Below are 18,822 nucleotides of genomic sequence, written 5' to 3' on the forward strand. Positions count from 1 at the left end.
GCAAGAACCGGTAACTCGTCAAACCGACTGATTCACTAGCCCACCGGGTCAAATCGACAAAAAAACCTGGTTTGACCGCTCCCTTCGCCAAAAAATTCGTAAAATCGGTCCTAACCGACCGGTTTAGGATGGAACCAACTGGTTTATGGTCAAATCGGCCAGTTCCATCATAAACCGGCCGGTTTATTGCCAGGGCAACTATAAACCCCACATAATGCATTTTTTTGAGTTCTGAAGCTGTTTTGAGGGAAATTTGGTGTTGGTTTCCTCCAAAAATAGTCCCTCCAAGAAAAACATGCCTACCATCTCATTTTCCTTTAATTTTCATTTTCACCCTTTTACTTAAATTTTTAATACTATCATGAAATGACTTAGGATGTTTGAGAGTGGTTTCGACCTCACTGGATTTCATACGGAGAATCTAGAATTTTAGATTTCACTCAAAATTCAGTAGACTTAATGGTTTTCAGGATTTCATGGTTTGGGGGTTTGCAATGTTTAGATCTGACCAGTCCCAGTTTGACACCCGGTTAATTAGGTGGACCGGTTCGGTCACCGGTTTTGTTTTCTAAAACATTGATTTACATTGTACATCACTAGCCCCAGTAGTGGGACATTGGAGGCACTCCTTTCTCCTCAAAGACTTGATTGAATCTCTCTATGCTATGCGGGAGGAGCCAAGGTGAAAAGTCCATTGCTCATACAATGAGGGGGTATATATAACCAAGGGGTGATGCTTAACCCTTGTGACTCTTTGACTACCGTCATGACTGTTCAACTTCCTATGACTTTTCAACTGACATGACTCTTCATATTCATGTGTGTTTGTTGGAATTCCACTTTACATTGCATTTGATTTACAATATACATGACTCATATTAGTGATGTGGCCCTTGACAACCCGTGACACTGCTGACATGGACTGGCTTGCTGAGGTGGCAATGTCAAGCCGCTCTTGCTGCTGAGTGATAGATGTGTTCTTGGAAGTGCTTTCTCTTCTCCTTTGCATAACTTGATGATGCGGGGTCTTCAATGATCTTTGGTCTTGAGAGGTGGTTGCATACATGTGCTCCTTTTGCTTTCTCTTGATAGGTTTCTTTGTTCGTCCAGCTGTAAGTGAGTCTTCAAGCATGTTTCTTCCTTCTTCTCCTTCTTCATCATCTCGCCATGATCTAACAATGTACATGTTCCTGCAATTCACTCATGACGGGACAACATCAATCCAAAAACTCCCTAGTCTAAGATGATGCATTGTTATCCATGGACTGAGCCCGGGATAGGTGACAGGCTGGAAGGAGGGCCGAGTAACTGTGAATTGTGTGGTTCTAGGTGATAGGGAGAGAGGTTGGTCACTGAGATTGCGCAGAGCGTAGCTCAGGCTTGGTTGAGAAACTTTTGAGCACAGTCCTTACTGAGGGGAAAAATTGCGCAGGGGCCATTGGGAGACATGGTTGCGTAGTTGAGATAGTCACTGGCTTATGCTGGATGGGACCCTGGGAGATAGATCTGCGCAGTTTTCAAAGGTAAGGAGGACTGGGCAGCAGATAGACCTGAAGGATAGAGCTGCGTAGTTCACGAGGTCAGTGAGCTCCCACTGAGGGAGGACACTAGGGGTCACTTTTGCATAGTTCTGGGAGGCAAGGCAGGTTGGGCTCTTTGTGCATTGCGGGGTTCTAGCAGGCAATGGGAGAAGCTTGTGGACTGAGATTGCGAAGTGCAAAGTTCAGGTCAGGGTGGGAGGAGTTACTGTGCAATTCTGGGGATGAAGGGAGGCTGCTTAGCTTTGGAATTGCGCAGTGCAACTGCTTTGGGGGGCAGTGACTGCGCACTGTGCTGTTACAGGCAACAAGTTTGAATCAGTGAGGGTTGATACTGCGCAGTGCGTAGTTTAGTCGGGGTCCGGTGAACTTAGTTGGTCGGTCGGGAAAATTTTCAGAGAAATGGCTAAGTGCAGGGGGAAGATGAACTTGTATAGAACTTGAACTTTGTGATCAGACATTGAGCATACTTCGACGACACGACAACACAAATCACTGGAACAACAAGACAAAGCACTACCCTCTGTGAGACTTTCTTATAACAAGAAGTGACAAGTGGGACACTTGAGTTAGACTTTAGGACGACCGTGATGACTTTTGTGTGACAATGATTAACACTTTGTGTATGAGTGCGTGGAGTGTTTACAAAGCTAGGACAACTCGGATACATAAAGACCAACCTTCGAAGCCACCAAAAAAGGTCCGCAAGCATGGTGAAACTGTCAAACATGCCTAAAGACGACAATTGATCAAACAAGCAAAAGCGGTGAAAAGACTCTAAGAGATCTCAAGTGTTTGCAACAATAAAGGGAAAGACCTAGGAAGGCTCCAAAATTTCAGTGTAAGCCAAAATTTTGGAGGGTGTTGCAGCCGCTACAACACTTGGCGACACACTGGTTGAATTCCAACTTCTCTGTCTTGGTTCATTTTTTAGTGTAGGGCCTTGGTCCTTCAGGGAGTATTGATTCATCGTGCAGATTACTTTGGCTTCCCCACTCATCCAATGGGCCGACATCGCCCCCTTGGTACCTTCACAATTGAATACGTCATAAGATTAAGCCAGATCACAGTGTTTCGAATTGGGAAGGGTAGTTTAGCTTGCAAGCTTAAGATTTTCAGAATATAGTTTTTCATCTTTGGTGTTGCTCTGCTGCTAGCAGGCTTAGATAATGCCCCGACGGAGTCATGCAGGAACACAAGCATTGCTCCACTGCCAGCGAGCCTGGACAATAACCCGGTCGAGTTGGCTGCTTCACCTCTCTGTGCAGAAAGCCTTTCTCTTCTTTTGCCTTTATTTATTTATTTGAAGAGAACTATGTATCGACACTTAATTATTTTACAGCGGAAGAGGGATCCCGAGTTATTGAGAGCAGAAGAGGTTGTTCCTTTAGAGAAGCATATAATGACCTCTGATTTAAGTTTGCTTGTTTAGTGCCCCCCCCATTTCTACTAGTTGGATAAGCTTGAAAACACCAAAGCATAAAACTGAGTATAGGCATGAGGTTCCCAGACTAGCCACAGGTTCATGGCTGGACCAAAACTCTCCTTACAGACGGATCCTATTTTCCATCAGAAATTCATCGGCCAAAAGATACAACCAACACAAGGAAGACAGACATAGGATTGGCCAAGGGCTGCAGTGTCATAAGACTCTATGAATCTCACCCACATGCACACTTGGAAGCCGGAACGCAGTAAGGCACAACACTTATTTACATAAGCAAAACAACAGAAAACCAAAGAAAACATAACAACAAAAAACAAAAGACTATGTACATAGTGCAGGGCGCAGCCCTAGATCTTCATTCAAAATATTGTTTTAAGTCTTGGCCATTGACAGGGAGAGAGTCAATCTTCTCATCAAGTGATTGAAGACGATACGTGTATTGGCCAAGCTTTTCATGGATTGTGTAAGGACCAATCCACAGGGATTGAAACTTAGTGTGCTTGCCTTTGTCCTTGTGGGCTTTATCCCACTTCAAGACTAAGTCACCCACACTGAAGCTAGTCTTCCCTACAGACTTTCTGTCAAACCATCTCTTGATACGACTCTGATGGAGTGAAATTTTTTCTTTTGCTTTCAACCTTTCTTCTTGTAGCTTGTGCAAAGTATCCTTCCTACGTTGAACTAAGAGATGTGGCTTGTTGGGGGATTCTTGGGACAACTGAAGAGTAGGCAAGTAGATGTTCGGGGGGAGGATGGCTTCCTTTCTGTACACCATGAAGTACAGGGAGGTATTCAGAGAAGACTTAGGTGTGACTCGGTCAGCTCATTAGGCATTCACCAAAGCGGAGTGCCAGTTTTGCTAGTTATAGAATATGGTCTTTTTGATGATACAGATGAGGTTCTTGTTAGTGGATTCGGCAAGACCATTCCCCTGTGGATAATAGTTAGCAGATGTTTCAAGACAATACTATTTTCCAATGCAAAATCATAAAGCTTTAACGAAGAAAAGTATGTTGCATTGTCAAAAACAAGTGACGTAGGAATGCCAAACCTGGAGATGATATTCTGCTGCAGAAAGATGATGACTTCCTGATCATTCACTTGTTTTAGCGGAACTGCCTCCATCCACCGTGTGAAATAATCGGTAGCGGTCAAAATATTGCGGTGCTGCTTCGATGAATGAGCGAAAATCTCTCCAATGATATCCAAGCCCCATTGTTGGAACGATTCTTCCACTGCAACGGGTTGCAGCGAGGCTGTTGACTTTCGATTTCAGGCAGCACACCTTTGACAGACTGGACATTTGCGGGCATAGGCATGAGCATCCTTGAATAATGTAGGCCAGTAGGATCTGGCCCGCATGACCTTGCGTGCTATAGTGTTGCCTACGAAGTGTCCCCCAGCTGGTCCGTTGTGAAGATCATGTAAAACCTTGTCCGAATCATGTGCCTCCAGACACTTGAGCAATATCCCGTTGTGGTGCTTTTTGAAAAGCACCCCATGCACCAGTTGATGCACCCCATGCACCAGTTGATATGATAATGCTTTGAGTTAAAGTGGCCTCTTTTGTTGCATAGAGAAATGAGAGGGCATGGTGTCATGCTCAAGCTACCTACGCACATCTGCTTACCAAGAGTTTTTGTTTAAAGTGGGAGGCTCACTCAACGTTGTACATTTTGATTTCTTGCTCCCAACCCGCAAACTTTTCTTCTTTCTCTTGCGCGTTGACTGCTTCTGTTGCTAACTTGCAAAGACCATGATGCTTGATGGTGTGAACTGGTTTGATGTCAAGATCGTATTCCTGTACTCCAGTCATCCAGTTTGCCCTTCTCTCACCCAACTCTTGCTGAATAACTAGTGATCTGATTGTTGGGTGTGTAACATAGATAATACAATGATTTTTCAACAGGTAGGGTCTGAAGTGCTTCACTGCCTTGTATCCTGCATAAGCTTGCTTGTCCACGACGGGGTAGTTGAGTTCTAGTCCTTGTAGGCTCGCGCTCATGAAGGAGATAGGTCGCTCGTTGTTCAACTCGTCCTTCTGAGTGAGCACAACAACAAGAGAAGTGTCGAAAGTGAAAGTGTAGAGCAAGAAGTCTTTGCTGAAGTCTAGACTCTACAACGCTGGTGCTTCTGCTATCGCTTGCTTAATACAGGTGAACACGTCCTTTTCCCTTTTATCCCATTTATAGATTGCGTCCTTCTTGATCATCTCCTGTATAGGTTTGACGATCTGAGCATAGTTGGAGATGAACTTTCTGAGGAAGTTAATCTTCCCCAAGAAAGACTGCATAGCTTTCTTATTCACTGGGTGGGGAATCTGCGTGATGGTCCGAACCCGGTCCGGATCTACCTTGATCCCACTTTTAGCAATAATATGTCCAAGAAGGTTACCCTCAGACACTGCGAAGATACTCTTCTTGGGATTCAAGGATATCCCGTATTTTCAGCATCGCTCAATTTTTCTTAAGGTGGCGCAGGTGGTTTGACTGTTGTTTGGAAAACACTATTACATCATTGAGGTAGACCACTACGCTCTGTCCAATAAGCCTGCGGAAGGCGATGTCCATTGCACGTTGAAACGTTGCACCCGCATTGACTAACCCAAACGACAATTGGCGAAATGCGAACATGCCCCATTTAGTACGAAACATAGTCTTTAGCCTGACATGCTTTGCTACCAAAACCTGGTTGTAGCCTGAGAAACCATCTAACAAAGAAAACATTTATGCCCTAGATAGTGTATGCAATATCTTCTCCATGGACGACACTGGATAATTATCCTTTCCAAGGCGCAATTAAGATTGCGGAAATCTACGCACAGCCGGATCTCCCCAGACTTCTTCCTTACAGGGACCAAGTTAGATACCCACGTGGAATGTCGCACTTTGTAAATGATCCGAGCATCCAACAACTTCTTCAATTCCTTCTGTATGAGGGTCTCAAGTGTTGGTTGGACTTTTCCTAATTTCTACCAAGGTTACTTGGGAGCGGGAGCGAAAACGAGAGCGGGAGCGAATCTCAGAGCGTTTTTTATATAATATATAATATATATTATATTTTTCATATTTTGATGCATATATGTCAACAAAAACATGTAGAATGATGAATTAGATATAAAAAACATTAAAATCATAGATTGAACCATATAACAACAATCATCTAGAAGTTATAATCTTCATCAACCACGTCCACAAGTTAGTAACATAGTAACATACAACATAGTGAGTCTCATGATTCATCAATCTTAAAGTTTCAAGCTTTCAAAATTTAATATATAACATTTATCATCATTGATCAACAAAGTTGTACTTGTAAGTTAAGTGTAACTATTACAACAAATAATATCTAACATGAAATGAAATGTTATAAAATGAAACAACTTTCAACTTTAATGAAGCATCATATTAATAATTCATTACTAATGAGTTATAATTGCCAACTTCAAACTTCAAACTTAAATTGTCATATATTGTTTAAAAAAATATCATAATAAATACGAAAGAGTCAATAGTTATAGAAACTACTAGAAACTAGAAAAGACAAGTAAATCTATTATCTGTTGCTTATGCTTGGGCCTCTTGCCACAACGAGAAATGTCTAATTTTTTAGTCTTGTTGGAAAATCAAGTTCTTTGTCATTAATTTCACCCTCTAAGCATTAATATCCAGAGGTATCTTTGTCATTACCTCTGGATCTGTATAGGGATCTTTGTCATTAATATCACCCTCTAAGCATTAACATAAGAGAGAAAAAGCATAGCATGTCAAGTCAAGATTTTGTTTGAGTGATGCGTACATTTTAGGAGGGTCATGATAGAGGAGTTCAACAATCAATGTCACTAACATCAAGGTACATAGAGGGATTGGTGCTTTTGATTAAATACGAGTTCCATACCCTAATACATGACAAAATTCAATGCAAACATTGCAATCCCCCAATCCTAAAACCCCCTGAAAAACTGATAAGTCTTTTGTATTTTGAATGAAATCTAAAATTCTACTTTCTCCATATGAAATCCAATGAGGTCAGAACTTCCTCCTCCTTCGTGAAATAGTGGAGGCTCCTCTCCCTGTTCCACGACCTTTGGTAGTTCTTCAAGAGTGGCGAGGATCGCTTCTTCAACAAAGGAGACCACTACTCTTGTAGGGGTGGTTTTGCTATTCTTTTGGGAGTACGAAAGAGCGATTACTCCCGGAATCAGTCCAACAACTTTTGGAAATTGACGGGTGATGGGGTAGAGAGCCTGAATCTGATGGTACGTGATTTCATGTTCAGGTCTAGGTGGTGGGGAATTACCAAATTCAAAGTTACAAGTAGGGGAGAGGGAGTGTACGTTACTGCATTGACAAGAATATGTACGAGTGGGGTCAGTTGGACAATCAACCATATAACACTGGTCACCCTCCTAGCGCCAAAAATGTTGATGTTGCTGGACCCACCAACATTCAGGGGACCTCCCCGATATGAAGTCCCAATCATACCTCACACCGTTTGGTGTAGGAGTCCCATTTGGTATAATAGCCCGGTTGCGAAATACTTAAAGGTTTGCCTCGACTCTAGCTATCAACACGAGAGAGTAATGCAATTGTATGTTTGAACAACAAGGTGAGTGTGCCTGGTGAATGTGCAACACAACTCTGTCTAGGCTCTCTTACTGCAAAAGGGGGCAAAGAGGTAAGCCTCTAAGTGAGAGGTAATAGTACCATCCAGGAAGAGACACACATGAACCAAAAAAGCCTGTCCGACATCCAGCGGTATAGTCAACAATGGATGCGACAGTTGTTATAACCAATGAACAGGGAAAGATACGTCTACCATCCAACAGGGTAGTCCATAGTGGATGTGATCGCTGTTATAACTGATACATAAGGAAAGGTCTGTCTAGTATCCTGCGGAATAGTCGACAAGGATGAGACAACAATGAAAATTGTTACAACACATTCCCAACAAGATAAACACTAAAAAAACTGAAATAGTTTAACTATCTTAGTACATGTGAAACAAACATGGAATATAAATGCTCACAAAAGGCTTCTACAATTAAGCAAAAGTTCCAAGACACATATTTACATTGTACATCACTGGCCCCAGTAAGTGGACGTTGGATCCACTCCTTGCTCCTCAAAGACTTGACTGAAACTCTCTATACTTCGTGGGAGGAGCCAAGGTGAAAATGTGAAAATTTCTGACTCTACACATCAAAAACCCCTACTGCAATTACTGGTTTAACATCTCCTACTTGTTCTTTGCTTTTACAAGTTATTTAATTACATAAACATCGATGTAAACACTATTGCAGCCTACACATATATACAGATCATGAACTGAAATAAAATAAGACAATCACACAAGGGACAACATTATTTTTGGACAATTGTCCCCGAAAAAACCCAATTTAGGAAAACCGGTGCAGCATATAGAGGGTTTGTACTTTGTATTATTAAGCGGATTCTTGAATACAACTAGGGTGCCAGATATGGCCCACCCAATAGAGAAAAATCCCGGCAGAAGTACCTCTATCTGGAGAAAGATATTCCGGCAAATTCAACAACTGGATGATCAAACCCCACATGTGACCCAACTATTCCCAGAGCTAGGCAGTGATGGCTGCTCCAAGCTCTGTGCTAGAACTGCGTCAGTTCCTCTAGGTGTTATGTAACCCCGATAGTGAGCCTCCCTTGCTCAGAAAGTCGATTTGCTCAACGCCTCCCTCTATGCCCCACAAAATCTCCGCAGCACTACCTCTGAGGGCCTGCATCAGCCCCTATGACTTTTACATCACTTGCGTCAACCCCTACGGCCTCTGCGTCACCCTCTCTGGGACTGCGTTGTCTCTCCCGTTGCTACTCTGCCTCTTTGCGACGTATTCTTCGGCGTTGGACATAAATTGCCTTCCCGAACTCCCCCTCACTGAACTAAGATCATTAGCTCGATTTTCTCAGCGAACCTCGCCCCAGAAAAATCGAACTCTTTGATCCCTTTGATGTGTCTCCAACTGACCCTCAAGCCTCCTCTTATACTTTTCCTATTGATGAATCAATGGTCGTTATCTAATCTCTAATCGACGGCTAAGATTACCACTGGCTTGATCCTCGTCACTTAGAACCTTCTCACCCATATTTTTATTAATACACATTAATAGTTTTATTTGTGTGAGTTTAGACTTAGGGACACATTAAAAATATTAATTATTTTAATAACTCCTCATCTGGTTGGAATTTCTCTAAACGATTTTTGGGTTCTGGAGATCTCATGTGTTCTAGCCCCTACACAAAATTTCGGAGCTAGAGCGCATCCGATGCTACCCAAAATCAATAGAAAAGTCCATTGCTCATACAATGAGGGGGTATATATAACCAAGGGGTGATGCTTGATCCTTGTGACGCTTTGACTACCCTCATGACTGTTCAACTTCCTATGGATTTTCAACTGACATGACTCTTCATATTCATGTGTGTCTGTTGGACTTCCACTTCACATTACATTTGATTTACAATATACATGGCTCATAATAGTGATGTCATCTTTGACAACTCATGACATGACTTGATATGACACTGCTGACATGGACTGGCTTGCTGAGGTGGCAATGTCAAGCCGCTGTTGCTACTAAGTGATAGATGTGTTCTTGGATGTGCTTTCTCTTCTCCTTTGCATAGCTTGATGATGTGGGGTCTTTAATGATCTTTGGTCTTGAGAGGTGGTTGCATACATGTGCTCCTTTTGCTTGCTCTTGATAGGTTTCTTTGTCCGTCTAGCTGTAAGTGTGTCTTCAAGCATGTTTCCTCTTTCTTCTCCTTCATGTTAAAATTGGCAACTAGGGCCAAACTCCATGTGGGTCATCTTATTAATGGTAGCTGATATTTTTCTTGGATCCCTCTCATCCAGAGGTGTAGGATTGATCTAAAGATCATCCGATTTCGATAAGCATTCATGGAGATATGAATTTATTTGTGTTATGGGACAATTCGTCAAGGTCGGCCAGCAACCAAATAAACCCCTCATGTGCTCCATTTTTTTGTATAAATAAAGGTGCCCTGAATCATTTGAGAACACAACTGTCATGATCTTCCTCTCTCCACTTGTTTTGGGTTTGTCTTCTCTCAAGGAAGACACAGTGGAGAGGGTCATCTAAAAGAGCCCTAGGCACAGTCATCTAGGAGAGCCCTAACCGCAGTCTTGGAGGAGATTTGGCCACAGATCTAAGAAACCCTAGCTGCAATCAATAGAGTTCTAATGCGCAGTAAGGGAGCCCTAATCCCCAACAAAGGGAAGGCTCTAATCCACAACAAAGGGAGCCCTAATCCACAGCAAAGAGAAGGCTCTAATCCACAACAGAGGGAGCCCTAATTTGCGGCAAAGGGAAGGCTCTAATCCGCAGCAAAGGGAGCTCTAACTGCAGAAAAGGGAAGGCCCTGTTCCATAGCTAATGGGAACCCTAATCCACTGTCAAGAGGAAGCCCTAAACTGCTGTCAAGAGGCGTCCTGAGTCAAGGCCTTAGCCACAACATAAGAAGGACTTCATCCGCAGCCGAAGGGACCTTATCATAGCATGAAGAAACGTGGGTATGGACAACATCAAGACAGGGAAGCCACAGTCACAAGGAGGAGAGATTCAGGGTTGTATATGTATGCGTTTGAGTGCAGGTAAGTGTTGTCAGCTTGCCCGAGTTCATGAGGAAAGAAACGCTGCTATTCGAGCATCATTTGGGAAGGCAGAGTGCTACAACTAGTTGTTGTGCTAGGCTGCAAGCCAGAGCACACAACTGAGGTTGTGTCAAGGACTGTCAAGGGTGGACAACACCTTCAAAGGGCAGTGTGGCATAAGGGAAAACTCTCCAAGATAAATTGCAGTCCTAAAAGGACTTATCTTCTGACTATGTGGCAGCCCTAATCTGAACACAGTCATAATAGCAATGGGTAGCAATACATATGATTAGTATTGCTAGACATAGGTGTTGCAATGGGACAACATGGCAATGATGAGGTATTATAGCATGCATGGTAAAACATGATGCAACATGGGACAACTGCAAGCATGAAGAATCATGGACAACAGCAGCATGGTAAAGCATGGACAACTGCAAGTAGAGTGCTGTATGGGACGACAGTATAGTACTTGATGCAGCTAGGACACAAAGCAACAATGCTACAACAAGCACATGGGCATTGCGTGGTGTAGCTGTGGCACAAGGTAAACACTGGGACAGTAGCAACATGAGGTCCAGTATTGTGATGATGGGTGCAGCATGGTGCAACATGGTGAGGTGTAGCATATGCACGGGATGCAACACATGATTGGTGAATGTGTCACCTTGGAGAATCAGTGGAAGCAACAGGTCTTCAACCGATCTCATGTAGAGATAATATAGTAGTCGAAGTATTGACTTCTGTTGTAAATTTACTATCTCTCTCTCTCTCTCTCTGCTGACTATTGAAGAACATATAAGAAGAATTGATCAAGGGTTTCCCCACATTAGGGTTTGTCCCTGGCTAGTGCCACATCTTGTGTCCTCTTGTCTTGGCTTGTCTTCTGCGATTTATGTTTATGTTCTATCTGCAATTTACTTTGATGCTGATGTGATTGCTAAAGATATTGAGCTAACTGTGAAAATTGAAATAAATTGCTCTAAGCATAGAACATACCTAAACTTAACATGGTATCAGAGCTGAGGTGAAGACAATGCCCAAGTAAGAGTGAAAGAGCAATCACCGAAGACAGTTAGGAAAGGACAAAAGGATCAATGGCTCATCCCTCAAATTCACCGAGGGTGAAATTGACACAAAGAATATTATTAGAATGGCGCAGCGGAATATGGCATTCCTAAAGATCACTTCATTGGGAAGACCAGATCTTAGGGTGGAAGGAAAGGCAGATAACTAGTTCGGCCATTATGCGAAGGAGTGTCTGAATGGCAGGGACACATCACTTGATGATGATAACAATCATTCTAGGGACATCTTCAATGATCAGAGGAATGACAGTGCAGGTCATCAAGGTAACGACTGACTCTTCAAAAAAGCAAGGAACCACAGGTATGAAGAATCAAATGTTGTTTCTGATAAGATAAAGAAGTGCTATCTTGTATTGGCCCTCTCCTTCAGATTCTTTGGGAATCTGGCTTCAAGGCACTCCATCAGATAGAAGGGTGCTCGCTCTAATTTGGTAGAGATGGAAACAATCGTGGGATTATACTTGGAGCCGATGCCACCTATCTCGGAAAGGGTGTAGGGAATGTTACCTCTGAATTGAATGAGGGTAACTCGATTCACTTATAGAATCTCTTTTATGTACCTGATCGCAAGAAGAACCTGGTGTCCATTTCGGCAATGGAAGTCAAAGGTTTCAGGGTGGCATTCATCGATGGAAAGGTACGTGTTTAAAAAATAAAACTTTCTAAGATGATTTTGAGTTCAGGGTTGGCAATTTGTATCAAGTTGCAGGATGGTCCATTGGGGACCATATCAGTTGACACATCTGATCTATAGCACCGAAGGTCTACTTATGGGGCCCTACTCGATATGAGTCAGATGGTGACTTAGATGCCTGAATTCAAGAAGAGCATGAAGGTACATGTCTGAGATGTACCGAAGGAAAATCTTACAAGGGGACCATTCCCCTTATGTAGCAGGTCCACAGGTTTGGAACAACCCGAGGAGTTTGAGATTCATGATCAAGAATCTCAGATATACAGGTAGAAGAAAGCCCTCTATGGCTTGAAGTATAACACCCCGGGCATAGTATGAGAGGATTGATAGCTGTCTAATGAAGTTGAGATTCACTAGGAGTGAAACCAATCCAAACCATTGCTCGAAGGTTGTGGATGATAGACCTCTCATACCGGCACCTTCTGAGGATGACCTATTTCTGGCAGGTGCAGACCCTCTCACTTGCAGAAGTAAGAGGGAGTTGGATTCCAAATATGGAATGGTAAACTGCAAGCCTGTGACTACCTCGAGGATCTTAACTTTCAGAAGTTATATGGTGGTGATGTTGGACCAAATTTGGGAAATGCCTCTGAGTTTCATAAACTCATCTGCATTGATGTTCTTGGTGAACTTCCATCTGTATATATGCTTTGCAGTTAGCATGGTGAGATCATATTTGGTTGAGCCTCACTAGATTGGTGCCAAGAATCTTCTGAGATATCTTCAGGGCACAATCTCTCATGGATTGAGATACACTGCCGGAAATATGAAGCTGCATGATTATTCGAATGCTGACTGGGCAGGCAGTGTGGAGGATCGCTAGAGCACTTCTCGGTTCTCTCTGGATTCTGCTTCGATATCGTGGATGAGTAGGAAGCAAAAGTTGGTTGCTATAAGCACCGCCGAGACCGAATACATAGCTACGAGTATGATTTCGTGTGAATACACATGATGAATACCATTGTGATTCTTTGCGACAACCGGGGGGGATTCGATTATGAGGAATCTCGTATTTGATGATTGCTCCAACAGATAGACATCAAATACTACCTTATATGGGATATGGTAAGTCGATGAGCAAGGAGGCTCCATTGAATTGAGACTGATGTACAGGTTGCAGACACTTTGTCAAAGCCCTGGGGAAAGGTCAAATCTGTGATTTTCCCGAATGACTTGGAGTTGTTGAGAGACCTTTGTATAAGGGTCCTACATGTTGCATGCATTGAGCTTTGGGAGCTTTGGGGGGCTTGGGGTACTTACTGGAGCGACATACGACCATAGGGCGACTCACCCTCCCCTGGTGGTGCACTCTGTACAGGGTGACAGGTTCAACCTTTCCCTGTGATACCTTGTGGCGACTATGGAACATGATGATTAGTTCTCCTGTGGGCTGGGATGATTAGTTCTCTCGTGACAACTATGGAACAGGATGATTAGTTCTTCTGTGGGTCGAGATGATTAGTTCTCTTGTGGCAACTATGGAACAGATGATTAGTTCTCCTGTGGGCCGGGATGATTAGTTCTCTCATGGCAACTATGGAATATGATGATTAGTTCTCCTATGGGCCAGGATGATTAGTTCTCTTGTGGCGACCAATGGACATGATGATTCGTTCTCTTGTGGACGGGATGATTAGTTCTCTTGTCGAGGCATCCTACCCATGCAGTATGGGACTCATGGGAAGTACCTCTCATTTGATCAATGAACAGGGAAATGGGGTTAGGGACCATAGTAGTACTATCGATGGATGCATCGTTGTATCTACCGTACTCCCTGCTAGGATGACCTCCATTGATTTGGGACCAATGAAACTGATCTAGGATCAGTATGAGTGGTTTGAGACACTCTTGTGATATTGATCTGGGATCAATAAAATTGACTTCGGGTTAGTAAGAGTGATGTGACACACTCTCTTCAGATGAAACTGACTACGCGTTAGTAGAGAATGGTATGAGACATTCTCGATCAATTCTTCTTCTTCATGGTTCAACAGAGCAAAACTGAGCAGAGCAGAGCTCAGCAGAGCAGAACTGAGCAGAGCGGAGCTCAGCAGAGCAGAACTGAGCAGAGCTCAGCTCAGCAGAGTATAGCAGAACAGTGCAGGGCACTGATGGTAGAGATAGTACAGTCAGACATATAGATCAGCGGATGGAGTTCTCCGTAGTTGAGAGGGAGTGTTAAAATTGGAAACTAGGGCGAAACTCGTTGTGGTTCATCTTATTAATGGCAGCTGATATTTTTCTTGGATCCCTCTCATCCAAAGGTGTAGGATTGATCTAAAGTTCATCCCATTCCAATAAGTATTCGTGGAGATATGAATTTATTTGTGTTATGGGACAATTCGTGAAGGTCGGCCAACGACCAAATAAACCCTTCATGTGCTCCACGTTTTTGTATAAATAAAGGTGCCTTGAATCATTTGAGAACACAACTCTCATGATCTTCCACTCTCCACTTGTTTTGGGTTTGTCTTCTCTCAAGGAAGACACAGTGGAGAGGGTCATGTAAAAGAGCCCTAGACGCAGTCATCTAGGAGAGCCCTAGCCATTGTCTTGGAGGAGATCTGGCCGCAGATCTAAGAAGCCCTGGTTGCAGTCAATAGGAATTCTAATGTGCAGTAAGGGAGCCCTAATCTGCAGCAAAGGGAAGGTTCTAATCCACATCAAAGGGAGCCCTAATCCGTAGCAAAGAGAAGGCTCTAATCCACAACAAAGGGAGCCCTAATCTGCATCAAAGGGAAGGCTCTAATCCGCAACAAAGGGAGCTCTAACCGCAGCAAAGGGAAGGCCCTTATCCGTAGCTAATGGGAGCCCTAAACCACTGTCAAGAGGAAGCCCTAAACTGCTGTCAAGAGGAGTCCTAAGTCAAGGCCTTAGCCACAGCGTAAGAAGGACTTCATCCACAACAGAAGGGACCTTATCATAACATGAAGCAACGTGGGCATGGATAGCAGCAAGACAGGGAAGCCGCAGTCACAAGGAGGAGAGATTCAGGGCTGTATATGTATGCGTTTGAGTGCAGGTAAGTGTTGTCAGCTTGCCCGAGTTCATGAGGAAAGAAACGCTGCTGTTTGGGTATCATTTGGGAAGGCAGAGTGCTACAACTAGTTGTTGTGCTAGGCTGCAAGCCAGAGCACACTGTTGAGGTTGTGTCAAGGACTGTCAAGGTTGGACATCACTTTCAAAGGGCAGCGTGGCATGAGGGAAAGCTCTTCAAGATAAATTGCAGTCCTAAAAGGACTTATCTCCTGACTGTGTGGTAGCCCTATTCTAAACACAGTCATAACAACAATGGGCTGCAATACATATGATTAGTATTTCTAGACATAGGTGCTGCAATGGGACAACGTGGCAATGATGAGGTAATATAGCATGCATGGTAAAACATGATGCGACATGGGATAGCTGCAAGCATGAAGAATCATGGACAACAACAGCACGGTAAAGCATGGACAAATGCAAGTAGAGTGCTGTATGGGACAACAATAGTATAGTACTTGATGCAGCTAGGACACAAAGCAACAATGGTGCAGCAAGAACATGGGCATAGCATGGTGCAGCCGTGGCACTAGGTAAACACTAGGACAGCAGCAGCATGAGGTCCAATATTGTGATGATGGGTGCAGCATGGTGCAACACAGTGAGGTGCAACAGATGGACGAGGTGCAGCAGATGATAGGTGAATGAGTCACCTTGGAGAATCAGTTGAAGCAACATGTCTTCAATTGATCTCATGTAGAGATAATATATTAGTCGAAGTATTGGTCTCTGTTGTAAATGTACTATCTCTCTCTCTCTCTCTCTGTGCTGAACTATTGAAGAGCATATAAGAAGAATTGATCAAGGATTCCCCACATTGGGGTTTGTCCTTGGCTAGCGCCACATCTTGTGTCCTCTTGTCTTGGCTTGTCTTCTGCGATTTATGTTTATGTTATATCTGCAGTTTACTTTAATGCTGATGTGATTGCTAAAGATATTGTGCTAACTGTGAAAATTGAAATAAATTGCTCTAAGCATAGAACATACCTAAACTTAACACTTCCCATCATCTCGTCATGATCTAACAATGTACCTGTTCTTGCAATTCACTCATGACAAAATGACATCAATCTAAAAACTCCCTAGTCTAAGATGATGAATTGTTATCCATGGACTGAGCCTAGGACAGGTGACAGGTTGGAAAGAATGCCCAGTAACTACGCATTGTGTAGTTCCAGGTAGGGAGAGAGGTTGGTCACTGAGACTGCGCAGAGCACAGCTCAGGCTTGGCTGAGGAACTTCTGAGTACTGTCCTTACTGAGGGGAAAATTGCGCAGGGGCCATTGGGAGACAAAATTGTGTAGTTGAGACAGTCAGTGGCTAATGCAGGATGGGACCCTGGGAGACAAATCTGCACAATTTTCAAAGGCAAGGAGGACTGGGTAGCAGAGAGACCTGAATGACAGGTCTGCATAGTTCATGAGGTCAGTGAGTTGTGGCTGATGGAGGACACTGGGGGGCACTTCTGCACAGTTGAGACAGTAAGTGACTGATGCAGGATGGGACCCTGGGAGACAAATCTGCGCAGTTTTCAGAGACAAGGAGGACTGGGCAGCAGAGGGACCTGAAGGACAGATCTGCGCAGTTCATGAAGTCAGTGAGCTTTGGGTCATATTGATGTTGTAATGACTAGGATTTTTAGGTGTGGTTCTTGTTGAAAAGACAAATTTCTCTAACGAAAAGGTTGCTAGGTTTTCATCCATTTGGGTTTTCCCAAGGTAAATTATTGTGTTATTTGTGTAACTGTCTCTTCATGATCCTACTTTCATAAATATTATATTGTTGATGTCTTCTGTGTAATTTCTTAAGTATGGAATATTGAATAAGAATGTGAAAAATATGTAAATCATTATAAGTAATTATTAGTATAGAAGACCATATGAAAAATCAACACCTTAAACCCTCATTTAAAAAATTGAATACAGTTATAGGTGATTTATCTGCAAGCTCCTTAGAGATATCCATTTGGCTTGGAACCCTAGTCATCTAACCTCTAAGTCTTGCGAGGGAAGCCTCCCTTGCATGGATAACATTTAACCACAGAACAACAAGAGAGTGGTCATTGAGGTGACAGTGGTGGTTAATCTCTTTGTTGCCACAAGACCTGGGTTGCCTAGTGAAGCTTTGCAGTAGATTTTGCTATAACATGTACAATTGTCAATTACAGCGAATGGTTCTAGCCAATGTCCTAATATAACAAATTAACTAATAATGAATGTTAATTAGGGCCTTAATATAGGGCCACAAGGGCTTTAGCATATTGTTTCCATATCTCTTTCGGTGCAACTTAGCTTATAAGCAAGGGTGGCACCACAATCTTTGCCAGGATAATGCTACATGGAACTATCTCTTTTATTGTAATGGTATTGGATATCAGAATAAGGAGCTTTTCCTCTTTTATTGTAATTGTATTGGACATCAGAATAAGGAACTTCTCCCCAAGTTCTGATTAAGCACACCAAATAACACCATTTATATTATCCTTTTCGTTGCCTTTGATTTATATTTTCAGTTTTATGTTTAATGGTAATATTTCCCACATCTGTGTCTGTAACCTTATATCTTAGATTGAAAATATCAACATTTTTGATATGAAAAAGGATTATTGCCCTTAGGTTGATTGGTTATCCGTGAGGAATATTAGCTGTTTTTAACTTTTTTTGTGAATATCAGGTTACAAATTTCACTTTGATTGGTTGTAAGATTAGTATTTTGGAATGGTTGCCATGTGATGAACTTCTCAGTGTGTTTTCTATGTTTGTTATTGCAATGATTTAAGCGTTTGATTTTTTAAAACATTCTGACTCATCCTCATTAGGATTTTCTGTTTGTTTGCTTTATTGATTTTGCTTTAAACTTTATTCTACAGTGGTGAGTGAAAACAGCTCCTCTGTTAAAAGAGGTCTTATGTCTAACTGTTTTTTTTGGATCAATCTGGATGGCAGACTGAATTTAAGAGAATATCATCTCCTCTAAAATACCAAACAAGATGTGTTGCAGCATTTCCAGACAAGCAAGGATTTTTGGTGAGGTTTATGTTTTGTTCTTCGAATTATTTTTTCCATTTGCACTTTTGGTTAGTCTGTACATTCTCAATACAACCATGTATGAGGTCCCTCTTAAATCTAATTTCTTTTGAGTGTTAATTAATTCATATAAAGGTCTTGCCTTTCAATTTCTTTGTTGTTTTTTGAGTGTCAATTGATTCAAAAGGCCTATTGTTGAATCTATTTGTTGATGTAAATACTTGGAGGTAGCTTTTCCCTGTGAGACCTATAACTGATAGTAACAGCTCAAAAACTGAAGGAGCAAAATTTACCATTTGATATCAAGTTTATTTTGGATTGGTCTATCACGCAAGAAAAC

The 18,822-nt window shown here is 42.5% G+C and overlaps 1 protein-coding gene across 1 annotated transcript in view; it reads left to right on the top strand.

Annotated features, from left to right (window-relative positions):
* LOC149153429 (protein RAE1-like) overlaps positions 1-18,822 on the top strand; it is a 357,670-nt gene that overhangs the window by 73,550 nt on the left and 265,298 nt on the right. Inside the window, exon 5 of the mRNA XM_089443820.1 lies at positions 18,402-18,482. Within this exon, the coding sequence (XP_089299946.1) occupies positions 18,402-18,482 (81 nt within the window). The remainder of the gene's footprint in view (positions 1-18,401; positions 18,483-18,822) is intronic.

This window comes from Pinus tabuliformis, chromosome 9 (assembly GCF_031772625.1).
Source record: "Pinus tabuliformis cultivar Carrire ecotype Pingquan chromosome 9, CPIR1, whole genome shotgun sequence".
NCBI classification, from domain to species: domain Eukaryota; kingdom Viridiplantae; phylum Streptophyta; class Pinopsida; order Pinales; family Pinaceae; genus Pinus; species Pinus tabuliformis.